Here is a 26377-nt window from a genome sequence, read left to right as displayed (position 1 = left end):
ATTTCCAGTTGTATTCCACTGTGGTCTGAGAAGCTACTTGGTATAATTTCTCTTTTCCTAAATTTGTTGAAATATGTTTCGTGTCCTAGGATATGATCAATCTTAGAGAATGTTCCATGAGCAGATGAGAAGAACTTACATTCGGTAGTTTAGGGATAGAATGTTCTGTAAATGTCTGTTAGGTCCATTTGTTCTAAAGTCTTGTTTAAGTCCATTGTTTCTTTGTTTATTTTCTGCTTGGAGGATCTGTTCCATTCTGTCGAAGTCCCTGGCTATTACAATGCTGCTGTTTATCAATTTGTTTAGATCAAGTAGGCCAACTTTATACTATGTAAACTTTTTAAAGTATCAGAAATTTTTGAGGTAAATTTTTTTCCTGATGCCTTGACTACGTGTGATTTAATGCTGTGGTCATTTAAAACTGTGTGAATATATATGTGTCTTTATTATGCTAAAGCCACAGGCCTGCTTGTCTGTCCAGTTCCTTTGTGAGATCCTCCACAATGCTGGGGAGCAAATTCATGTCACCCAGCAGACAAGAAGCCAGCAGTGTCCATTGTGGATTTCTCTAGAACAAACCTGCAGGCGCGTGTCCATTCCAGGAGAGCCTGGGAACAGCTGTCAGTGGGAGGGACAAAGCATCTCCATCCAGCGGGCACAGGGGATCGAACACTGGTCTTCAGCCCTGTCCCGTGACTCGGCAGTCCACAGAACGTCTCTATCGCCCTAGGCAATGTTCAGCTCTAAGTGTTCCTGCCTTCTCCCTACACACACCCTCCTCGGAATGGCTCTGCCACCTCAGACACTCGAAACACTGTGCTGGAGTGTTCTGTAGTTGTATCTGCGTGGAATGACTTAGGAAATCCGATGTTAAATGTGATTGTTGATCTGCCCAAGAGAGCGGGTGTGAGGAGCTCCTGTGAGAAGAGCAAGGACAGGACCCTCACGTTTTGTCAGCGTGGACACACCGAGCAGTCTGCAGGGGACCTGCAGATGTTGCGTCTCGAGCCCCTGCAATGACGCTCAGTGGCCACCATCAGTGCCGCACTGCAGATGAGGACACAGGGCTTGCCAGGCTGCAGCAGCTCGCCCAGCTTGGACCTGCATGAGCAGCTGGCCTCAAACTGGAGCTATTGACAGCTTTGCTGCTGAGTTCTCTGAGTGTAAGCTTACCCTCTCTTGAGTTTTCAGAAGACACTAAGATTGAATTAATAATATCCTGGGCCAGACGAGGTAGCTCAGGCCTGTGATCTCAGCACTCTGGGAGGCTGAGGCAGGAGGATCACTTGATGTCGGGAGTTTGAGGTTGCTGTGAGCTACAGTGACACCACTGAGTGAGACTCTGTCTCAAAAAAAAAAACAAAAATCCCAAAACAATAACAACAACAAAAATATCCTGGACACCAGACAGAATTTAAAATGTTCTTGAAGTGATTTTAGTTCTCAAAACCCAAGATAAATTTTAAGAGCGTACGTGGTGGTTAAAATTGAAGGCAGGATCGAGCTCCTCCCGCCAGGGTAGACTGCGCTGTCAGCAGATTCCTAGCACCAGCCTTGAGTGTCAGCAGGGGGCGGCAGCGTGCCGGTCCCTGTGCAGAGGAGACCCCTGAGGAGGACAGCTGTTCTGTGGGCTGCTCTGTCTGGTGAAGTCGCTGATCCTCCGTAGTAGTAGTGGCAGTTCGTTTCGATGCATATTCTCATTGGGTGATGTTTCTTTAACTGCCTAATGGGATTGGTTATCACGTTTTAACTAATTAATTGCTGTAATGAGGCTGCCTTCAAAGACAAACTTTTTTCTAGAAAACACTTATTGTCATAAAATACAATTCATAAATCATTAACTTTAGAAATTATTTTTCTACTTTTGATTTTTGAATTGTAATAAATAAATAAATGGTTATAAATGAGAATTAAGCTCCCATTTTTGGTACCTGAGAGATACCAGGGAATACGCTGATGTCATTTCAGCCTCAGTACGACCAGCAAGTGTCTGTTCCGATTCCCAGGGAGCGGACAAGACCTGGCCGCAGAGCTGCCCTTGGCAGCGGCCGGGCCCCAGGCCTTTGTCCTCGGCGTCCCGTCTCCTGTGACTTCACAGGTGCTGCGTGGAGACGTGCTGACTGTAGAGTCGATCGGTCACCAGGTCATCTCTGACTTTAGAAGTGAAATCAGTATACACGTGAGATCCGCGCTGTTGGCACGTTCATGGAGTCCCTAGAATCGAGTGGGAAGAACCCTGACGCATGCTGTGACTCACTCCTGCCCGCGGGACCTTCCACTGAGCGCACGACCTGGGTTGAGAGACACCTGGCTCTGGGGAGCTGGTGAACACATACTGTAGAGGAAAGTCTTCATGATCTGTGATGACCTTTATTTTAAAAATTAATACCAAAGACTGTCATGTTGCTTGTTGTTCACCTATAAAAATGTCGTTCACAAGTATCCCAAGAAGGGAAAAACAAGCACCACATATACTCACCAGCAAACTGGTATTAACTGAGTAGCATCTAAGTGGACACATAGGTACTACAGTAATAGGGTATAGGGCGGGGGGGGGGGAAGGGGGTGGGTATATACATACATAACGAGTGAGATGCGCAACATCTGGGGGATGGTCATGTTGGAAACTCAGACTTGTGGGGGGAGGGGGGAAAGGACATTTATTAAAATCTGTACCCCCATAATATGCCGAAATAAAAAAATAAAATAAAATAAAAAACTCCCCACCAAAAAAAAAGTGTCATTCACAAAAGTACATACTTGGCATGACCACAAAAAAAAAAACCATCCTCAGTATCATGCATTTTTCTGCAATTGTCTCCTGGGCAAGCTCTCTGCCCGCCACATTGCTTCTAGGCTGCTTTCCCGAGGCAACCGGTGGCCTCACGTGTCGCTGGTCTCCCACAGGTCGCCCTGGTGCAGTGGACGGAGAGCGTGGGCCTCACCCTGGTCAGCAGGGACCTCGCCTCCATGCAGCTGAAGACCCCCGGCGGCCAGATCCTCACCTTCCGCATCCTGCAGATGTTCCCATTTACCTCCGAGAGCAAGCGCATGGGGGTCATCGTCAGGGTACCTGCCGTGGCGGGTTGCTGCGGGTGGGGGCCGGTCAGCCACTCAGTATCTCCTTGGTGATACTTCAAGACATATAAAAAACTTTCCTAAAAGGAAATTTAAAAGTCAAATATTTACTCACATGCCTGTGCTTGTCACAGTTTTTCAAAAAACTAAAATCTAAACTAATCATTGATGGCTGGGAAGCTAGTGGGGTTCTCCTGAGGTGGAACAGCTTTCCTGAGGTGACTAAGGCAGAATCGGTAAAAGGTGTGATTGGTTAATTTTTGAAATCAACTCAAAAGCACCGAAAACAGCACACCAAAGATTTTATCTTAACAGTGGCTCATGGCCATTACAGTTGCTGAGATGTACCTCTATTAATATTTTTTAGCATGTTCCAAAAATATGTCTTGGAAGTTGACTAAACAATGAAACATTCAATCAAACTATGAAAATTTAAGAGAATTAGTCAGCTCAAGTCATATATCCCTTAACGACTGTTATTTCAAGCACATCAGTGTAGTGTCTCAGGATGTGCAGCTGCTCTCAGAGCTCGACTGCAGGAGCACTGGAGGGCAGGCGGGCGTGGTCCTCTGGGTGGCCGGCGTGTGGCAGCTGGCGCAGGGGCTGCGTGCCCCGAGCACCACGTCCTCCTGTGGCCCTGCCGGCCAGCAGAGGCTTGCCATGAGTGATGCAGCCTCGATGTGCCATGTTCATTTTCATTCTACTGCAGGATGAGTCCACGGCAGAAATCACGTTCTACATGAAAGGCGCAGATGTTGCCATGTCCTCCATCGTCCAGTATAATGATTGGCTGGAAGAGGAGGTGAGTAAGTTACTTGGTAACATCGTACAGGATGTCTCTATAAAATTTATTGAATAGATGACTGAAAAATAGATCTTTTCCCCACTCTGTAGACACTGGTATGGTTGGAATAAGTTGAGCCATCATAATTTCAATCTAGATACTGACAGGTTGCCAAAGACAGCATCATTTTTTCCACTAAATGATTTTAAATGCATACAGTTCTTTTCAGTTTCATAAAGCAGAAAAGATTCCTAGCAGAAAAGAGTCCTGTTTAATTATAAATGGCTTTCTTTCCATATAAGTAACTGTTTTTGTTTTGTGTGTGAATACCTATAGATATATAAAAATAGGTCCTTATTTATAATAGTGGAAAAAATAGTAATGATCATTCACTATAGAATTCTGAGCTAACATTGTATATGTAACCAAAGTTATATTTTAATATATTTATTTCATTTGTAACCTAAATATTTGCAAGATTTTAATTAAAATTTCAATCTAATGCTAATTAGTACGTAAGATTCACTTAAAATAGAAATAAAATATAAATATAAGCAATCCTATATTTCATTAAATGCTCCCTAAATAAATATGATTTGTAGTTAGCCTCTGGTAGCTGATTTCAGAGTAGAATTAAAATCATGATGATGATAAACATGACCCTTGTCACTGTGTGCGTTAGTGTTGGTGCTCACTCATCTCTCGTCCGGCCCTCGGACCTCACAGATGGCCCGTCAGCACGGCAGCCACGCCCCGATGTCCATAGTGATATTGGCAATATGAATCAATACTTCCTCAGGGCTCTTTGATTTAATCATGGACATGAATAAATTAAACTCCCTGAAGACCTAGTAAAATGCCATAAAAATTACTTTTGGTCATAATGATGTGCAATTAATTGTAAAATACTTGTTTAATTTATTTAGCTTTATGAGGTCAAATCAATAAATGTCTTGCAACAGACAGATAATGTCAGATTGTTTTTCACAAAGATAACTTTATTAAAAATCCTATGTACATTTATTTTCTCAACATTGTATTTTCTTTCCATAGATAAATCTTTTGACTCTTCACCGATGTCTTTGTAGACTACTGTTATAGTCTGAAAGCCTTTTACTTTACTATAAGAAATGAATAGAACAGCAGGTTCTCAGAGTCTGAGTTTATAGGGAATTATTTTATTTTAAGCAAGCTCCCCAGAGTTGGATTCTTGGCTATAAACTCTTGTCCTCTATATGTTTAAAAAGAACACAAAACTTTTCACATCATATAACAGAAAGGGCCAATTTTTGAAAACCTGAAAGATAAGAATATGTAAGTCCATGAACAGACTTAAAGTCTTGCTGTTCTGGGTGGATGAAGGGTTGAGGTGAGTGGCTTCCCTCCCTCTGAGCACAAACTCGAATTAGACCCTAGACACAGTGTCACCAAGGAGACAAGTGCAGTTGACCCTGCACAGCACAGGGTTGGAGTTCCCACCCCGCCCCCCACAGTCAAAACTCTGCATATGACCTTTGACTCCCCCCAAACTTAACCAGTAGTAGCTTCCTGTTGACCAGAAGTCTTAGCTGTAACAGTTGATTGGCACATATTTTGTGTATTACATGTGTTGTGTATTATCTTCTTACAATGAAGGAGGCTGCAGAAAAGAAAAGCCCAAAGAAGAGAAAATATATTTATAATTCTTTAGTGAGGTTGGATCATCATAAATGTCTTTCCCCTCCTCATCTTTACGTTGAGGAGGCTGGTGGGGGGGGGTGCTGACTCTGGGGTGGTAGAGGCGGAAGAAAATCCACATGCAGGACCCGAGCGGTTCAGACTAACGCTGTTTGAGGTCAGCTGTGGTTAAGATGGGGAAGTGCAGAAGGCGTAACAGGGTCACAGCCTCGCCGCTGCACTCAGTGATCGTCACCTCCGTTGTCTCCCTGACCCTTCACCCTGCAAAGATCACTGTCCATTTCCCAAAGGAGGCGCCTGGGCAGGACACACAGCTGGTGGTGACGGGGCAGGGTGTGCGTGTTCGTATGTCCCGGTGGGTTTGCAGGTGTGGTGCGGTGGTGCCCATCTCCTGCCAGGGCTCTTCCTGGACGGTGCAAGGCGAGGGCCCGGTCTCTGCTCTCTCGGCAGCCGCAGCGCGAGCCTCTGCATCCACGCGTGAGCCCTATAGAGAGCTGCGAGAGCCTTTGTGGGGTGCTCTTGCATCCCTTCCCCTCACACTGGACTCTTCAATTTAGTCGTAACGTTGCATACCCAGGTTTACTGGCGTTTGATTTTCTTTTCATTAAAAATAGTAGCTAATTAATTTGTTCAGAATGTACTTGCTTAAGTACATGGTCGCATTATCAACCTTACATTTTTATTTTATTTATTTATTTATTTTTTGAGACAGAGTCTCGCTTTGTTGCCCAGGCTAGAGTGAGTGCCGTGGCGTCAGCCTAGATCATAGCAACCTCAAACTCCTGGGCTCAAGCGATCCTCCTGCCTCAGCCTCCCGAGTAGCTGGGACTACAGGCATCCACCACCATGCCCGGCTAATTTTTTCTGTATATATTAGTTGGCCAATTAATTTCTTTCTATTTATAGTAGAGACAGGGTCTTGCTCTTGCTCAGGCTGGTTTCGAACTCCTGACCTCAAGCAATCCACCCATCTCGGCCTCCCAGAGTGCCAGGATTAAGGTTGGGCTGGGCGTGAGCCACCACGCCCAGCCCAACCTTACATTTTTAAATGTGTAGTGGAAATAATATCTTTGATTGGTTATCCTCTAGCTATAACACAGAGTTCTCTCCCCCTGGAAGTTTGCTAAAATTACCTTTAGAAGACTGTTCTCTCTGTGTGTCATGGTGACAGTAGGTGACAGAGCGTGGTGACAGGCATGGCACCGCATCTGCTGGGTCTGTGTCCATGAACTGCCTTCATCTCGGGACGCTTGGACTGGAGCTAGGAGCATCTTGCCTGGGCTGTGAAAGTTCTTGGAATTTCGAGGAAGACGTGATCACCACTGATTTCTCTGCATTGTCAACCCCAGATGCAAAAATAGGCTGAACATGCTGGAGACAGGAGTCTAAAAACATTAAAATCCGAATGGTTCTGCAGTATCTGAAATCCGGAGGCGGTCGACAGGAACTGGGTGAGGGGAGCTGAGACGGCTCGTCCCCGGACCTTGCAGGCGGAGATCAGCCCTGTCTGCGGGCAAGAGTCCCCGAGGGACCCTTCGAGGACGTTATTCTTGATGAGCAGAAACTGTCAGTTTCAGAAATTGACAGTTCAGACAGTGGAGTGGAGTGTTCATTACATTTGTAAAATGTATTATTTATAGACACCAGCTTTAAAGCTTAGGCTCGCAGGCATTCTCAGAACTTCTTGTACGTGTCTGTCCCCGTGAAGCAGGCCCCGCACGGCCTGCACGGCCTGCGCGCCCTGCCCTGCCGAACGTGGTGGAGGAGCTCCGCGCTGCTCCCCAGGAGGGGTCCCTGACACCAGTCCTGCCTCTGCCATCACCGAGCCCAGCACCCTCCCGTCCCACACGTGGGTCCCTCCTGTCTGCAGCCCCAGGAGCCCTACCCCTGCCCCTCCAGCCTCCATCTGCCTCACTGGCCCTGCTCCTTCTCTGCCGGCACTGCTTTGGCCCCAGGGGACGGCCCCGAGTCTCAGGAATGCACTGTCACTCATCTGCAGGCAGCCCTGCTAGGCTTCCCCTCGGGTCACTTGTCCAGAGGGAGGGACCGGGTTCACTTTGCAGGTGAGAAGACAGCCCAGGATGGCCCCGGGACTGGCTCCAGCAGCCCTGCACGTTCCTTCTGGCTGGTGGGTGTCAGGCGGGACCCGAGGGGCAGTGAGTCACGTAGCAAAAGTGTTTTCAACCCGACCCTGTCCACATAAACACTATGGCAGGGCCTGACCGTGCACGGACATCGTGGTATGCTTTTGGAAGTACAGGTTAAACTTCCAGGAGTAGAATTTGTGCAGTTTAAATTTGGGGACGTTGTCATTAGCTCCAAACATGTTTGCTCTGGCTCTGCCGGCAGCCCTGGTCCTGAGAGCCTGCCCAGTCTGCCACCAGCTGACACTGCTGGATCTTTACCTCTGGTGAGGAGATGGCATTTTATTAGATCAGATGTGAAATGTCCGATTTCGAATCAAAATTGTAATTATTATATCTCAAGGAATAATACAGTTAATCGAAGTATGCGCCTAAACTATCGACGCAGTTTTGCCATCTTAACAGTGGCTTGTTCATTCCAGCAGCGAAGAAGCCTAGAGAGAGAGTGGCAATGAAATTTCCAAAGACTGTTTTCCACACCTTGTTGAGAATTGAATATTTTTCCTTATAAGAAGTGGCCCAAAGCCAGAAAGAAGTGGCAGTCAGTTGGTGCAAGGTCTGGTGAATATGGTGGATGACAGACAGTTTCCAAGTCCAGATTCTGCCGTGTGAGCAGTGCTATTTGTGTTATGTGTGGCCCAGCGTTGTCTTGCAAGAGGATTGGCCTGTCTCTATGGACGAATCTCAGCTGCTTAATCACAAGCGTCCTCATTATTTCATCCAGTTGGTTGCAGTAGACATCCACTGTAATCAAGTGACCAGGTTTCATGAAGCTGCAGTGGATAATACCAGCACTGGCCCACCAAACAGACACCCGTTAGATTTTTTTTTATGAATATTTGGTTTTGGACTCTGTGTCGGCACTTTATCTTTATCTATCCATTGTGCCGAATGCTTGCAATAGTCAAAAATAATCCATCTTTTATCACATATAACGATACGGTGTAGAACAGGTTGGCCTTTATGTCATGACAGCAAAGAAAGGCAAGCTTCGAGACAATTTATCTTCTGACTCGTTTAATTCATGTGGAACCATCTATCCAGCTTCTTTACCTGCCCATTTGTTTCAATGGTCCAGTATTGTTGGAATAGTAACGTCAAACCCTGCTGCTGATTCACACAAAAGTTGAAATGACTTCACTTCAACTACAGCTTTCAGCTCATCATTATCCCCCTTGGTCTCAGGTTGCCCGTGGGGCTCTTTTTTGAGATGAAAATCACCAGAATGGAACTTCTCAAACCCTCCACTACCGTCCATTAGTCAGCCACATCCTTCCCAAACACTTTGTTGATATTTCAAGCTGTCTGCACTGTAGGCTCTACGGTGGAACTCATACTCAGAAATAACACAAATGTTTGACTTATCCATGGTTTTACAAAAATTGCTCTAAAAAAATAATTCAGTAGATAATCAAAAGCCAAAATATGCGTTTGAAAGAATGAGGATGCACTTTCACAAGAGAGAAAAAAAAGTGTCAAAGTGAAATGTCAGAGAGATCAACTATCAGACTTAGTACTTAAGGAAATTGGACACTTTGTACTTAATAACCTAGTGTTATTTTGGCTCCCCCTGTGACTGTGCATACTGAATGTGTTTCCATTTCTTGGTTCAACATGCAGATTGGTCCTGGGACTTGGGCGGGGCTCGCTGTCCCTGTCCTGAGATTGACCACAGGGCAGGGCAGGTGAGCTTTGGGGTTTGGCCCGTGCCCCATTTCTGTCCTTCACAGCACTGCGGCAGCAGGTTCCCACACCTGGCCAGGGAAATGCGAATTGAAACACTGCAAGGGCTCTTGTTGGCTGTCAGTCTCGGGACAATGCTGCTGTTAACTGCGTCTGCCAATAAAACCAAGGAGCAGAAAGATTAGGTGTTTCACTCACGAACACTGGGGTGGAACCTGGCAGAAACAGTTGCCAGACTCGGCCCTCTGGTTTTAAATCCATGGTCTTAGCCCCTACTCCAGGTGAGCCCTCCCCCTCTGCTCACGCCCACTCATCTGATTGGTAGACTCAGATAAGTTTTATATAAAATCAGCACTCTTCTAATCCTGTATGTCACTTTAGTGATCAAGCATAGCTTCCATCTCATGAAGAACAGCTACCCTGTAATCTGCATTTTATGTTCACCTCTTCCCCGCCTTTCTCTGTCCATGGACACTCAGTGCTGTCCGTGGGACACGTGAACACACGGCCATGGTGGTCCCCAGAGCGCGGTGCTGAGCCCTCACGCACGGTCAGAGGGCCCTGTGGGACCCCATGTGACCACCTCTCCTTTCCAGTGCGGGAACATGGCTCGGGAAGGGCTGCGGACACTCGTGGTCGCCAAGAGGTCGCTGACGGAGGAGCAGTACCAGGACTTCGAGGTGAGCTGGCTCCGGGCGTCCCATCGTGGGTAATGTCCCTCTCTCCTGCTTCGGCTAATGCAGAGTTTTTGCTGTCTTCGTGTGACACTGAGTTGGCATCGTTCCAGCCTTGGGGCAGAGGCAGCTTCGTCTGGGCAGGCTCTGGACTGACCCCCTGCCAGTTTCTGTCTGTGCCTTCCTGCAGTCCTGGGAGCGGGTGTCACAGACCAGCCACCACAGAGTGTCCTTAATACTGTGAATTTTCAGGTGCCCACCTCCTCAGTTACAGAGCAGACACGCTTAGCACACTCAGAGCATGCACATGTATGCACACGGGTGTCTCTGTCCACAGAGGCAGTACAGTCCATCTGTGTGGTGTGCACACAGCACACACATGCATGTACACACAGGTGTCTGTCCATAGGGCTGATACAGTCCATCTGTGTGGAGCACATGCATGGAGCGCATGTGTGCACACACGTGTGCACACGGGCATCTCTCTGTCCATAGTGCTGATATAGTCCATTTGTGTGGAGTGCACACAGCGTGCACACGCGTGTACACATGGTGTCTCTCTGTCCACAGAGCCGATACAGCCAGGCCAAGCTGAGCCTGCACGACAGGACCCTCAAGGTGGCCGCGGTGGTCGAGAGCCTGGAGCGGGAGATGGAGCTGCTGTGCCTCACGGGGGTGGAGGACCAGCTGCAGGCGGACGTGCGGCCCACACTGGAGATGCTGCGGAATGCGGGGATCAAGGTACGGTGTGCTCGTGCAAGCACGCAGACGCTTCCCATCAGGCAAACCGTGCTTGGTCCTAGGCAGTGTGGTCTGAGACTCTCAGTGGCTCCTGGACACGAGGCAGCCTGAGGACAGAGCCGCCCTCCCTGCTGTCCTCGGGCTACGGGAGACGTGTGCTGCCACAGGCTTTCCTCTCTGCGCCTCTGCTCCCACGGAGCCCCGGCCCTTCCCTTCATGCGCACACACCTGCCACGCCCTTTCCTGGCAGACACGCACCCCAGTGGGACGTGTGGCCCAGCCAGGCATCTACAGCTGGTTCAGGGTCAGCCGTGCACCCTGATTCCTGCCTGTCCCAGCTGGGCTTGTGCACGGCGGAGCCGAGGTGTCCTGGGTCAAGCCCGGCCTCCCCATGCCCACATCTCCAGGACAGCTCTCAGGGCTCCGTGTCATCCGGTGCGGCAGCACTAGTGGCCCACGGCACGTGTCTGACCACACGTGGGCCGTGAGTTTGTCCTGTTGGGCATCACCTTGTTCTTAAGAGCTGCTCGCCATGGACAGAGCCCAATGCCAGTGTGAGGGGCACACACACTTCCTCTGTTTCATTTATGCTTTTCACTGGTGTGTCCTTACTGTCATGAACTCGGTGCAGAAGGACACGCAGGGAGAGCGGCCAGGCTCACCAGGGATGCCCAGACACGTGAGCAGACGCACACGGGCTTTTCCTCCCTCTGGCTCCTGGTGCGTGCACTGTGAAGAGCTGGCGGGAAGACACCCCTGTCCCCAGGCCACCCGCTCCCGCCTCCCCACGCCCGGGCAGTGCCCGTCTCCTCCAGCTGCTCATTGTCTAGCCGTTTGGCCTTGTCTGTGAAAGCCGCATTACGTTTCTTGTGTGACGAGGGAGGGCTAGCATCTTCGAGCCCTTTGGTTTCCCTGGACTCGTGGCCATGGCCTTCCCCTCCCACTGACCTGCTTCTGCTGTCTGTCTCACTGACACGTTCTCTCCACGTGTGAGGGTTAGCACTCTGTGCTGGTTTTATCTTTCAGAAAACTTTCTTACCTCACACATTCCCACTGAAGCTAAAAGTTCAGTTACAGATTGGTTGGGAAAATTTATTTTAGTACGGCCTCAAAGATTGGGGGCTCTACTTTTGAGAATGGAAAAAAGCATAACTTGGTTTCAAAAGAAAAACTTGTATATTGCTAGATTAAAGAGACAAAAGCAAAGGCCAGGCGTGGTGCCTCCCGCCTGTAATCCCAGCACTCTGGGAAGCTGAGGCAGGAGGATTACTTGAGCCCCACAGTTGGAGGCTGCAGTGAGCTATGATGACGCCACTGCGCTCTACGCAGGAGACAAAACAGGACCCTGTCTCGAAAGAAAGAAAAAAAAAACTGAAGGAATATGTTGGAAGCAAAGCTGTGCCTAACTTCAGATCAAAAATACATTCCGCAGGTTGTAAAGATGACGTGACGTGCACAGAAAGTAAGTGTCTGTTCCTTATTCTCCAGGAATCTGAACAGGCACAGAGATTTGAAAGACTTGGCACCAGTTCCAGGTAGTAGCAGAAGGTGTCACGAGGCTGTATCTGATTCAGAGGAATTGAACAATTCCTGAACAAACAGGAATTAAAAATTACAAGAGAGCAATTCATATTCAAACTGTTTGATTACCTAACCCTGATTGTATTGTACAGCCAAGAAATGAATTAAGAAATGTGATTAATTAGAACCAGATGACTTGTTCATTTTATTGTAGTTTTTAATAAACTTCAATCTATTTCTTAATTATACAGGCTAGATTATCAATATATTAAAGTAGTGAATGTTCCTTGTATAAAGATTTGGGTATTTATTAGGTCATTAAATATGAAATGTGTGATTTTGAATCAAAAGTTAGTTATTATATCTCAAACAAGAACAGTACAATCAAAGTATGCACCTAAACTATTGACACGGTTTTGCTGTCTTAGCAGTAACTTGTTTATGCCAGCAGCAAAGAAGCCTGGAGAGTGAGTGGAGATGAAATCACAAAAGGCATTTTATTTTCCACAGCTTGTTGAGAATTAAATATTTTTCCTTGCAAGAAGTGGTCCAAAGCCTGGAAGAAGTGGGAGTCACCTGGTGCAAGGTCTGGTGAATACAGCGGATGACAGAGTTTCCATGTCCAGCCTCTGTAGTTTGAGCAGCGTTGTTTGTGCAACATAGGGTCAAGCGTTGTCTTGCAAGAAGATTGGCCTGTCTCTACTGACCAATCTCAGCTGCTTAATCACAAGCGTCCTCATCCAGTTTGTTGTTTATCCAGTTTGTTGCAGTAGACATCTGCTGTAATCTGCAGACCAGGTTTCATGAAGCTGTAGTGGATTGTACAGCAGTGGATCACCAGACACCGTTAACTTTTTGTGATGAATATTTGGCTTTGGACCGTGTTTCGGCACTTCATCTTTATCCAGCCAGTGTGCCGAGTGCTTGCGATAGTCAAAAACGATCCATCTTTTATCACATGTAACGATATGGTGTAGAACTAGTTGGCCTTTATGTTGTGACAGCAAAGAAAGGCAAGCCTCGAGACGATTTCTCTTCTGACTTTTGTTTAATTCATGTCGAACCATCTATCCAGCTTCCCTACCTTGCCCATGTGTCTCAAATGGTCCAATATTGTTGGAATAGTAAAGTCAAACCTTGCTGCTAATTCATGGGTAAGTTGAGATGGATTCGCTTCCACTACAGCTTTCAGCTCATTATTATCCACCTTGGTCTCAGGTCACCCACGTGGCTTATTTTCGAGATGAAAATCACCAGAATGGAACTTCTCAAAGCATCGACCTACCATGCCACATCCTTCCCAAAGACTTTGTTGATATTTCAAGCACACCGTTGGTTCCACCAGGGAACTATATTAGAAAATAACACGAATTTTTGACTTATCTATGATTTCACCAAAATTGCTCTAAAAAATATGAATGATAATCACAAGCCAAAACCTGTTTGAAAGACTGAGGATGTACCTTCACAACAGAAATGAAACAAGAAGTGTCAAAGTGAAATATCAGAGATATCAACTGTCAAACTTAGTATTTGAGGAAATTGGACATTTCATATTTAATAACCTAATATATTAATTCTTTGTTAAACTATTTAAAACTTTCTTGATTTCTCTTTAGTGTTTACATTTACTTTCTAAAGGATCAGGCCCTTTTTATCTCTTCACATGATAAAATCTGACTGCAGACACTCCTCTGAAACTTGAAGGTGCTATTTCCTGAGTTGCCCTCAACAGTGCTGGCTCCTGTCAACTTTGTCATAATAACGTATCATGATCTGAGGTCCAGTAACATGAATAGGAATGTGCAAAGTAAATAAAAAGCACAAATTTTCAGACATTAAGAAAAGCCACAGATTGCACCTAAGCAAATAATCAGGATACCATATAAGTTTCTTTCTGTTTCCTATTTCCAGATATGCATATTTCTATATGACACATAAGGAATCTAAAAGTCTCAGATAATAATAAGAATATTGATGGAAGACTTTTGTTGTTATATAAAATATCCTATTATATATTAAGTATCCTGATATTTACTTTCTTTATAGTCTGGGGACATAGATACACATAATATGTGCATGTGTTTGTAGGATTTTGATTTAAAAAAGTTGTATAATTTGATGTTTTATTTGATATAAGCAACTTTTGGCTTAACTGTGGGCCATTTACCTGTCTGAACCTAGTTTCCTGAGAAACTAGCACGTTGAAGTGAAGGTCTCCGTGGTCCTGCCAGCTCCGGTGGCCTAGGCCGCGTGCCCTGTGCAGGCCTGTGTGCGTGTCGCGGAGGGGGCCCAGACGCGGCCTTTGACTCACGCGGCCGTCCGTGTCAGACCCGGCCTGCGATGGCCGGGTGGCGTCGCTCGAGCTCCCCCAGGTCTCGGCTGCCATGTCCGGGCTCCGCCGTGCGCGTTCTTGCTTCAGCTGAGCAAGGCCAGATGCTTGTCTGTGGCGGTAAAATGGACACGACATAAAATTTACCATTTTAGCTATTTCTGAGCACACAGTTCACTGGCTGTGGGCACGTCCACGTCACTGTGCGGCATCACCCTGTCCGTCTCGTTTTCCATCTTCCCAACTGAAACCGCGCCCACTGTACACGCACCCTCCTGCCCCACCCCTGGCGTCGCCACCTTCATTCTGTCCCGAGAGTCGGAGTCCTGGGGACTCCTGGGAGTGGAATCACTGGATTTGTCCTGTCATGACGGACGACTTCACTGAGCGTCATACCCTCAAGGCTCCTCCGCAGGGGCCCTGTGTCAGAACACGCTTCCTCTGCGGGGCTGAACACTGTTCCCTGTGTGGACAGACCACGCTTGTCCACTTATCTGTGTGGACACAGGCGTGGCGCCCACCTCCAGCTGCTGTGAACAGCGCTGCAGTGGCCGTGTGTGTGCAGGTGTCTGTTCGAGGACGGGCATGGGTAAGAGATGGCAGTGTCGTCATGTTGTTGGCGTTCACCTGTGTACATTCTTTCACAGATATGGATGCTCACGGGCGACAAGCTTGAGACGGCTACTTGCATCGCCAAGAGCTCGCATTTGGTGTCCAGAGCACAAGATGTTCACATTTTCAAACAAGTGAGTATGTATCTAAATCACTTGGAACTTTTGAGTGTTTTATCTCCAGTTAAAGTCTATTGTTTTTGTGAGAATGTATATATAGTTATTTATTACTAAATATCTTTTTAAAAAATGTGATTGATTTCTTAATTATAAAATATTTTAAAATAGATTTCTATTAGTTACAAATATTAAATGTGATCAAAAGCTGCTTTTAGATAGGGTGAACAAGCTCCAAAATTGCAAAAGGATTTTGGTGTTATACTGCTATTGTTATTTATTACTATATATTTTTAAATAGACATACTGCAGTCATTTTCTATTCAATTCATAAAATGTACATTGATTTAAAAAATCACATTTTTCTGTCAGTTACACACAGTACATGTGTCCAGAGCTGCTTTTGTTTAACAAGCTCTAAATACAAAATGAGGGTATGTTTTTAATCTACTGCCATTTTCAGAGTAAATGCTCTTCCTTAATTAGCTCAAAGAAAATTAATAGAAATAATCTAAATTTATGTGTTTACTGTATTAGTTATAACTAAATTTAATTCAAACAAAAAATAAAAATTTCCTGGGTCTTGATTGATGGTGGGTGAGCAGACGCCGCTCGTCTGTGTCTGTCCCAAATGAAGCACTTGCACCTACAGAAGCAGTTATTCGAATATAATTTACATGTAAATGCAGTTTGTTTTGAAGCATCAGAATCGCAAATTAGGCCCTGCAGACTACTATTTGCAATTAAATTATTAATGCTTCTGATAAAACTTCAGATCAATTTTTGTTGACTTTTCAGTATTATAGCACCACAAATTAAATTTTTCACAATAAAACCTACCTATTTAAAGATAAGTCTGAGATTGTTAATTTGAGCCACATGAAGCTTTAATTTATTTCGTTCTCATAATACATCATTTCTTTCATGCCCCATAAAATCTCCACAGGAAGGATGTCAAAAACTAGTTCACTGGTTTTTGAAATGTTTTCGTTCTAAAATTAGTGATATTTCAAGATTATGACTTAATTTTACTCTCAGATTTTTTAAATTCTTCCAATGCTAAACAAAAACTAATGGAATACCTTGAAACCCATGGCAGAGACAACAGAAGCAATTTTATAAAAATGCTTCATATCATTCGACTTTTTAATATGAAAAGAGATGCATTTAAATAAAATCTTGATCGGAGGTAATTCCGTCTCTTACCTGCTGTATGGCAACGAGGAGCTCGCCTGCCCGGGGCTCGGCCCTCCACTTGCTGAGCCACAGCCCTGCGGACCTGCCAGGTGTCCTGCGTCGGTGGCTCTCGGCAGTGCAGCTCCCTGCACCTGCCACCTCCAGCCCTGCACTCAGCTAAGTCATTGCCTTGTGGACTGCTAGAACATTCTTGATCATTATTGCCGTATCTTATGGGAATGTATTCCTCAAAGTCAGTGACCCTTCCCAACTATGCAATGGTGATTAGTCACTCATAGGCGCCCTTTTATATGAATTTCACCAAAGTGTGGTGTTTTCATTACACTTTACGCTGTGCATTTACTATTCTCAGTTGCCACAAATCAGAAAAGAGTCTGTGTGAATAAGCAGTGAGACGTGCCCAGCACTGTAAGAGAAGTCTGAAAGGACCTTGTTATAGGTCTAAACGTGTCACGCACCTTCAGTTTTTAGGTAACAGAGAGGTCTAGAACATCTTGCTGCGATTCTGCAGGTAACGTCCTCTCTATGCATCTAGCTTAGACAGCGTTTTAACTCGGTTCCTTTTTCCCCCTCCGTGGAGGTCTCCAGTCGAGGAGAGGCCCACCTGGAGCTGAACGCTCTGAGGAGGAGGCAGGACTGTGCGCTGGTCATCTCCGGGGACTCTCTGGAGGTGAGGCCGTCCCACTGCCACGTGTGCCTGTCTGTCTGCGCCAGCAGACTGGGGGCTTTGCCCACCTCTGTGACTTCTAGACGGTTCTCCCCGTCACAGCAGTGGTACCTGCAACCTGGCAGGTAGTCGCAACCTAAAGAAATGTCAGTGGCCAAGTGATGATTTCTTCCGTAGTGCTTGGAGGTTGATTTCAGACGTATCCAGGGGACTCTCTGGGCCTCTCTGCTCGCGGCCAGCAGCTTGGCTCACCTGCAGGCCTGGCCGTGCCACTGTGAGTCTTGGTCTGCATATACCCAGACCAGTGCTTCAGAGTGCGCCCTGGGACTCGGGGCTGTCTGGTGGGGCGGGAGGAATGCACTCTCTGGTCAAGCGAATTAGTGGAGTTGGCACTGTGCCCCCTTTGGGAGAGTCCTAGAGCCCCTGCGGTCAGTAGAGGTCCAAGACAGACCACACAAGACACGGATGCAGAGGCCAGGGAGGGCCGACCGGGCCGTCCATGGCTGTTGTCTGGTGTTGGCTGGGCAGGTGTGGCCAGGGAGGCAGCAGGACTCCGGGTGGGAAGTGTGGTGGAGGCTCCCGTCGAGCAGCCGCAGGCCCTGGGCGGAAGGTCGCGCCGCAGCGCAGATGGAGTTGGCACTCAGAGTGGGTGCGCCCCTGGCAGGAGGGAGGGCGGCTCCGTGTCGTGGGGAATTCTCCCACACACGAGGTTTTCCCTCTCCGTGGGTCTGACGCAGCGCGTCCAGGCACAGTCTCGATGGACAGCAGCGGCCTGCACCCAAGGTATAGTCGTCTCCTCCACCCCTGCTGAGCGCAGTCGGGAGGCCCGTCCTTCTGCACAGGCCTGCCCCCGCTGTCCCCTCGGAGGGTCACAGGCCCTCGTGGGGCAGTCCCGTCGTCTCGCCGTGCGACCCCACCAGATGCCACGCCCGTCCTCCTCTTCCCAGGCGGTGGCACGTTCCTGTCCCGCGGTGCAGCGCTGCGCTGCGTGTTTGCTGTGCGTGTGGGTCAAGCAGAGCGTGTGGGCGCCGCCTCCCTGCCCCCCGCCCCCCACACACGTGGGACCCCTGTTGGCCTCGGGTTCTGGCACCTGCCTCCACGGCTCTGCTCGCAGTGTCTGTAGCACTGGCACTTCCTTTCTTAAAGTCTGGGTTATTGGTCTTTGTAGAGGCGGGGTCTCGCTGCGTTGCCCAGGCTGGTGTCAGACTCCTGGGCTCAAGCGATCCTCCCGCCTCAGCCTCCCAAAGCGCTGGGATCACAGGCATGGGCTGGCCCTTGCCTGACTCTTAAAGTTCTTGGTGGCATCTGTCCGGTTCCTGCTGTGCGAGGTGAGGGTTTCTTCCCTCCTTGCTGTCTTCTTCCCAGTGTGATAGTCGCGACTCTGGTTGGTCGGTTTCTGGTGGTTGATACGTGGCATTTTCTTTGCTTTATGTTCTTCTCATGTGTTAGAGAAAGGGTTGAGATGTTAACCAAGAAAACACGTATTATATGAGAATAAAAATTACGTGATGAGAAAGTACAGGGCAAGGGAGGGTAAGAGCAGGGAATAGAAACGCCCCCAGGGAGGAAGACTCAGAACGAGCGCTGAGAGGCCCCCGGATTTGCACACACAGCTCTGGACTTCATGGCCACAGACACAGGGAGGACAGGAAGGGAAGCACGGTGGCTGTGGGTCCTGGAGCTGCGACCCGAGAGGAAAACACCACTGCAGTGTAGTGCTGCCCTGTGGTGCGGGGATGTCAGTAGGGGGGCCATGGTGCAGGGATGTCAGTGGGGGGCCATGGTGCAGGGACGCTATCAGGTGCACCCGAGTCACAGCGCAGCCCCCCCCGCAGGTGTGCCTGAAGTACTACGAGCACGAGTTCGTGGAGCTGGCCTGCCAGTGCCCGGCCGTGGTATGCTGCCGCTGCTCGCCCACCCAGAAGGCGCGCATCGTGACGCTGCTGCAGCAGCACACAGGGAGGCGCACCTGCGCCATCGGTGAGCACGCCGCCCCCCCCCCCCCCAGCCCCGCTCCTGCTGAGGACATGGGAAGTGCCACGTCCACTGTCGACAGTGACGCTTTAAGGAAGCTGATGTCCTGATGTTTATGCACAGAACTGCATGCCGTCTCTAAAGCTAGGTTGATTTCATCGACGTTATGGGTATTGTTTAAAGGCCCGTACTGGAAAAAAGAAACACGTGGGATGGGAGACAGGTGTCTTCTTTAATTGCACAACTTCTCGTTCTTCCAGGTGACGGGGGAAACGACGTGAGCATGATCCAGGCGGCAGACTGCGGGATCGGGATCGAAGGAAAGGTGCGTGTGCCCCCCACTCGGCCAGCACACAGTCAGCAAGAGTTCAGTCACTCACATCATGAGCACGCGTGCATGGCTGTGTGCTGGGTGGCACGTGTTGAAGAATCTGGTCTGTGGGGCTCGGGGTTGCCCGAGTGGCAGAGGAGCTGCCGGCTGTCCTCCACTCTGGGGGGCGGGGCTCACCCTCACGACAGGCCGGTTGCCAGCCACCAGAGTACACCACGTCCCTGTTGCCAGAGCGGCGCGTGGAAACACCAGTCTAGGCGCCTCGCTGAGGGCTCGGCTAAGCCCCGGCTGAATCCCCCAGCAAACCTTGCTGTGGCACCACGGCGCCACTCCTGCTCACGCACGGCGCTCTGTCCGCATATCTGCGTGTCCTGGCCACCTGAGCTGCGGGTTGAGGTTTGCTTCACGCCAGCCTGAGTGACACTCCCATCCCCTCCTGCAGTCGCTTACATGAAATCGTGCCTAGGAAGCCCTGGACAGTTAGCACCGGCATGCTTAGCTCCTTCCTTGGCAACTTTGTTCTGTAAGACCTCCCAACACCTTTGCGAAGTAGGAGATGGAGTGTTTTTTAAATTGTGAGAAATCTGAGGTTTGTAGAATTGTCTTGCAAAAGCCCAGGATTACAGGGGAGTATCCACGGCGGCCAGCTCTGCCTCTCTGTCGAGCTCCGTGACGCCCCCAGCTGGCGAGCACCTGCTTTGCATGCAGACCGCAGCACCCTGGGGCAGGTGCCTGCTGGCTGGGCCCACGCATGGCCCTCACACCTGCATTGGCTGAAGCTTCCACAGTTGTGCAGAAAGGGCTTCAGTCCTACCTTCATCTAGGCTGAGTTCTAGAGCTCGGCCTTCAGAGCGCAGCGGCCAGCGTCTGCGGTCCCTGAGTGGCGCCTGTGTTCCGTTGCAGGAGGGGAAGCAGGCCTCGCTGGCAGCCGACTTCTCCATCACGCAGTTCAGGCACGTCGGCCGGCTGCTCGTGGTGCATGGGCGCAACAGCTACAAGCGGTCGGCGGCGCTCGGCCAGCTGGTCATGCACCGGGGCCTGGTCATCTCCACCATGCAGGTGCCACCTTGTGCTCGGGCATGCGGGGAGCGCCCGGGAGAGGGTGGCTGCGCGTGTCGGGTGGGGCGGTGGTGGGTGGGGTGTTGGTGACGGGGCTCTGGGCCTGCGCACAGGATGACCCAGCCATGGCCAGCGACCGTCTTGTAACCCGAGGTGTTCTCTCTTCAAGGCTGTGTTCTCCTCCGTCTTCTACTTCGCCTCGGTGCCTCTGTACCAGGGATTCCTCATGGTGGGGTGAGTGAGACTGCGTCCTTGCGGCCGGCGAGAGCTGTTCTCCTGAGAAAACCCCAGAGTGCTGTTGCCTCCTGGGCTGCGGCAGGGGCCTGCGCCGGCCGGCTCACTGTCCTTGCCTCCGCCCTGGAAGCCCCAGCCCGCAGTGTCCCTGCCCGGCGGCTCTGCCTCCTGTGTGCTCTCTGGGACGTGAGGACAGGTGCCATCTTGCATCGGGTTTCTGTGCCCACAGTGAAGTCCGCTGCAGCGTGGGCCTGCCGTGGACATGAGTTTGTAGAAGGGCAGGCCTTGGCAGGCGCTGGGCCCCCAGTCTCAGCACAGCCAGGCTGTGGGTGGCTGCGGTCTCCGCAGCTCCGCCTCTACCCTCACCTGCACAAACCAGCACATACACCCGCCTGTACCGGGAACAGGTCGTGACAGGCTGGGTGGACCCTCGTGTGTCCGAAGCCTGCTCCTGCCCCGCCCCCGTGTCCTGGCTCCAATGCCCACTTCATGGGCCTCTCGGTGCAGTTTAGTGGGTGGCCACCCAACCCCAGAAAAGCTTCCTCAGGGGTGACATTACAGACTCCCCTTCACGGCCGTGAGGAAGCTCTGTCACGGGCCCCAGGCTCTTGGCCGCGTGAGCTCTTCTGTGTGACCAAAGAACATGCCCAGCACCCACCAAGGCACAGCCCATGTGAGTGAGGGGGATCGCAGAAGGGTCTGAACTGACGTTCTCAGCTTTTCATTGATTCCACTGGTGTGACGTAGGGCACGTCCAAAACCAGTGAGAACCCTAGAGGTGCAAAAGCTCTAACCCTTTTTGAATTAAGTTTTCCTGTTGCTTAAATCTTTACAATAATTGTTACATTAATTACTTTTAAATAGTATAGAATTTGCGCAGTGTCTCCAATTACATTTCAACAGTGCGTTTCTTCCTTAGAGGTCACAGAGAAGCACAACCGTTCTAACTTCCTTTCAGGTTTTTAAAAGTATGAATTTGAAACATAAAAGGAAAACTTGGGGGCTGTAAGATTATTCTTTAAATAATATTGCCTGAGTTAATGGGATTACACCCCGAGGCCTGCCTGACTTGCTGCCCCCTCAGAACGCGTGTGCGCTTGCTCCAAGTGTCCGTCGCTTGAAGGAGACACTTGCGATTTTCTTAGCATCGCTGCTCTGAGGGTGGTGGGTGGGAGGTCCGCAGGGGAGATGCTTTCGTGTGTCTCACCCAGAGAGCCAGCAAGTGCACTCACTCAGCATCATGACTGGGCACCGAGAAGGTGAGTGGCGTCAGGAGGGACAGTCGCAACTCAGGGCTGGGGAGGGTCAGGGGTCCTACGGGAGCCTCCCCAGGACCACGGGAGAGTGTGGGCCCCATGGCTCATCAGGAGGGTCTGCTGGAGCTGCTGCCGCGGCCACGACTGTAGTCACAGGAAACGATCCGTCCTCCAGGCCTGGTCACATGGAAAACGATCCAAACGTGAGACAGTTGTTTTTAGACTTTGGGTACCAGGCCGTGGGGACGGCTGCCTCAGAGAAGGAATGACGCTGAAACTTCAGAGTTGACAGCCATAGGGCCTTAGAGTCTTGGGAGGGGAGATCTCTCAGGCGCAAAAGTGTGAAACAGAGAAACAGCTGACAAAGTGGCCTTCATCAGAAGTCAGTGTTTGCTCTTCCAAAGACAGCAGCCATCAGCTATGAAGGCAGATAGGGAGGGAACACTTCCTCCACGTATATCCAACAAAAGGTTTGTGTCTGGAATTTTCAATCATCTTCCACCCAATGATAAGGAGATATACAACTCAGTATTCTTAAAAAGGTTAAAGGTGTGAACATACTTCAGAAAAGAAATATAACAATGGCCAAGAAGCACAAGAAAATGTATTCAACATCATTGGTGATCGGGAAACACACAAACCACAGCGAGACTCTACGGCACAGCCGGCTGTAGAGACGACCGTCAGGGGCCAGCAGGTGTGGGGCAGCTCAGGCTCTACCTGCTGGGAACACACCAGGTGCAGACTGCCCCAGCAGACCACATGGTGGTTCTCACAAAATCAAACATGCACTTACCTTGCAACCCAACAGTCCTCCTCCTGGGTGTTCACGCAGGAGAAGTGAAAATACCACGTCCACACACACACTTGCACGGGAACTTCCGTAGCTGTATTTGTGATGACCAAAGCCTGGAAAAGTCCAAATGTCCCTCAGCTGGCAGGGGAAGGACAGTGGCTGGTGGCATGCAATGAAGCACCACCCACTAGGACAGAGAAAGCAGCTGGACACAGGTGAGTGCATGCTCTGCCGTCTCATCTGCACGGGACTTTGGGGACAGCACCCTCCTGGTGACAGCAGGAGACAGACTGATTCCCGCCTGGCCGGGCACAGGGCCGTCTTCTGAGCTACAGGACACTCATCAGACTCAACAAAGTCACACTGAAAACCATACCTCAAGGGTGGAACGATGAGGGTGGCGATGATTTGTCTTTAAGGTTGACAAGCTAGAGATGTTCATCTTTCCCATCCGTCCGCTGCACAGACATGTGGCTGCACAGGAGCCTGCCTTGTGGGCCAGTGACTCACCAGCCGGTGACTATGTGGCCTCGCATGCTGAACCTGGGATTTGGAGAGCCTGGACTTCTGGCTGATCCTGTAACGACACCCCAGGGTGATTGGGTGGGGAGCCGGGACTCCTCCCCAGGCAGTAGTGAGTACCCTGTGTCCTTGGGGGCCCCCAGGAGCCTGAACACCTGTCCCTCCCCGCAGTACAGTAGTCCCCCCCCCCAGCAGTGTCGGGCACCTAGGCAAACCTAGAGGTCTGCATGATACCAGAATGTCCAGGTTTCCGGTCCCTTGGCATGCCAAGGACCAGGAAAGCCCCAGAGTGAATGTAAGCGGCACGCCATAGAAGCTGGCCCTGAGATGGCACATATGTCAGGGTTTTCTGACAAAGGTTGCGAAGCAGCTGTGAAAATATTTCAGTGAGCAGTTTGAACACGCTTGGAACAAAGGAAAGAGTAGAACATCTCAACAAATGGAAAATATAGAGGAGAACCAAATGGAAATTTTAGAAATGAAAGATAACCGAGACAAGAAATGCAGTGAACGGGCTCAACAGCAGGTGGGGGCAGAGAAGGGACTCAGGGAGCTGGAGGGCAGGAGCGCCCAGGTGAACGGCAGAGGGAAGACAGACCTCACAGGAACGGCCAGGGCCTCCAGGACGTGTGGGACGGTCACACAGAACCCGTCGTCCTTGCTGTGTCCCAAAGGAGTAGGGGCGGGGCCAAAATTACTCGAAGTCGTAATGGCTGAGAATTTCCCAAACTTGGCAGAGGACATAAACCTACAGATTGAAGAGGTGAGCAAACCCCAAACGGGATAAACTCAAAGGAGTCCACACACAGGCACATCACAACCACATTGAAGAGAAAGAGACAAGGAAGCACCTTGGCGGCAGGTGAGAATAGGCAGGCTGTGAGGGGAGCCGTCCGTGCGGCAAATGGGTCTTCCCAGAAACCACCGGCTGGAGGGGACCGAGTGCACAGGAACAGCCTCCTCGACACAGCACTGCCCGTGCGGGGTCCTGGGAGCTGGAGGGAAGTGGCCGCGTGTCCAGCAGTGTGGGAAGAGCGGTCCAGTTAGGGAACAGAATCACGAAGAGGTGTTTTGCCCGGGAGATATGTGGGTGGCAGGTGAGCCCGGGAAGGTGCGTGTCTCTCATATTGCTAGCAGGGACGTAAATCCTAACATCTGAAAAACATTCTGGCAGTTCCTTAAAAAAACTGAACATGCTGCTCCCATGTGACCCAGTGGTTACAGGTCCCAGTTGGCACTCCCGCCCAAAATAAATGACAACTTCGAAAAATCTGTGCCGTGAATGTTAATAGTAATTTTATTTGTAATAATTACAAACTGGGACTGTCCCAGATGTATGTCAGTGAATGAATGAATGGCTAAGTAAAATAGGGTTCATTCATACCCCATGAAGTACTGCTCAGAAATGTAAGGGAATGAGCTGCTGGTACAGCAGAAACCTGGGTGAATCTCAGAGCATCACGCTGAGTGAGAAAATCCAATCCCCACAGGTTACCTACGATGTAATTCCATTGATACAATGTTCTTTAAAGTACAGAAATCATAAAGATGAACAGACAACCTGGTTGCGGGAGCCGGGAGGAGGCTGTTGGTGGGAGGGTGCGTTGCGGACTGTGGCGTCAGTACGGAGGGGTGGTTGTGCTCGGTTTCTAAGATGTTCCTTCAGGGGAGCTGGGTAAAGGGACCAAGGGACAGCTCTGCTGTTTCTGACAACTGGGTGTGAGGTTACGACAGTCTCAACATAAAAAGTTTAATAAAAAATGTTTCCGTGATTCCACTGCCTCGAAGCATTTGTGGTTATAGAACATGTTATTGTGCTGCAGGATAAATATTCAGTTTTTAGGAGTAATCTCACTTGGTTGCCAACTTGTTCTTTTGGTTTTTCTGGGTTTTTTTGTTTCTAAAATGTAGACTTCTGACTTCAGAGGTGTGTTCATAGTTGTATCATGACGGTTTTCAGACGCACTCTTTCCCTGATCTCTAAGGTACGCAACGGTGTACACCATGTTCCCCGTGTTCTCCCTGGTGCTGGATCAAGATGTGAAGCCGGAGATGGCCCTGCTGTACCCGGAGCTGTACAAAGACCTCACCAAGGTACGGCCAGGTGCCCAGTGAGCACACGCTCTGGGCACGCGGGAGGGGGAAAGGCCCACGGGAGGCATTTCCAAGCATCTTCTCAGTAATCCTTCTCTGTCCTTCCACATTTTCTTATGTCTCCTAATTATTTTGACATTGTTCCCTTTGAGTTAAACTTCAAAAAGAGGAAAACATCCCAGGGAAAAAAAATTTCTCATGTTTGCAATAAAGCTCTAATATCACACATAAATGTAGAATTTTTAAGGATTCTCTGAACCATTCATGGAACTTGTTTGAACTTGGCAAACAGACCACCGAGCTTCCCAGGTGTCTGGGAAGAGCCAAGTCCCACCTCTGTGTGGAGGCACTCGCTGGCTGAGGCTCCACCAGCCCCATCGCACCTGCTGTGCGGGCAGCTTCCTGTGCATTGGCCGCAGGATGGGGCGCCCCACAGCTGGGAGTCGGATGCATTGAACGAGGTGTCCACACTCTGCAGAGTTTCTGCAGCTGTGGATCGAGAGACGCTCGGCGAGGCGTTTCTGCACTGAGACCCGCGTGTGTCAGCAGGTCTGGCCTCAATGCTCCTAAGGGAAAACCCACCCCCGGAAACTGCCTTAACCTGAAACTGCAAAGGACCCACTCGTTTGGTTTAAAACTGTGCTCTGTTAAGGCTGAAATATTCCTAAAGGAGGTCTTGTTTATCTTTCATGGAAGTGTATTTTCACAGCGTAGCAGTGTAAGAAGGCAGGTGGAGAGTCTCACAGCTGCCAGTGTGGGCTGTGGGGACTGGGGGCAGAAGCGCCATCATGAGGGCGGGTGGCGTTAGTCGGCGACCCAGGACAGCGGCATGAGATAAACCTCGGACAGACGCCAGCCATTGTCCAGTGGATCCGCATCACAAAT

At 49.6% G+C, this 26377-nt stretch overlaps 1 protein-coding gene across 4 annotated transcripts in view; it reads left to right on the top strand.

The window, feature by feature from the left end:
- Positions 1-26377, top strand: part of ATP9B (ATPase phospholipid transporting 9B) — a 214919-nt gene that overhangs the window by 181593 nt on the left and 6949 nt on the right. For all 4 annotated transcript variants that reach the window (XM_012788899.3, XM_012788897.2, XM_075993786.1 and 1 more), the window contains 11 exons: positions 2908-3069; positions 3788-3880; positions 9963-10046; positions 10611-10781; positions 15282-15380; positions 17140-17229; positions 19062-19206; positions 19461-19525; positions 20435-20590; positions 20760-20824; positions 25384-25492. In XM_012788899.3, coding sequence (XP_012644353.1) covers positions 2908-3069; positions 3788-3880; positions 9963-10046; positions 10611-10781; positions 15282-15380; positions 17140-17229; positions 19062-19206; positions 19461-19525; positions 20435-20590; positions 20760-20824; positions 25384-25492 — 1239 coding nt within the window. The remainder of the gene's footprint in view (positions 1-2907; positions 3070-3787; positions 3881-9962; positions 10047-10610; positions 10782-15281; positions 15381-17139; positions 17230-19061; positions 19207-19460; positions 19526-20434; positions 20591-20759; positions 20825-25383; positions 25493-26377) is intronic.

The sequence above is a fragment of the Microcebus murinus genome, chromosome 17 (genome assembly GCF_040939455.1).
Source record: "Microcebus murinus isolate Inina chromosome 17, M.murinus_Inina_mat1.0, whole genome shotgun sequence".
In the NCBI taxonomy this organism is placed as follows: domain Eukaryota; kingdom Metazoa; phylum Chordata; class Mammalia; order Primates; family Cheirogaleidae; genus Microcebus; species Microcebus murinus.
This window is presented reverse-complemented; position numbering and strand designations above follow the sequence as displayed.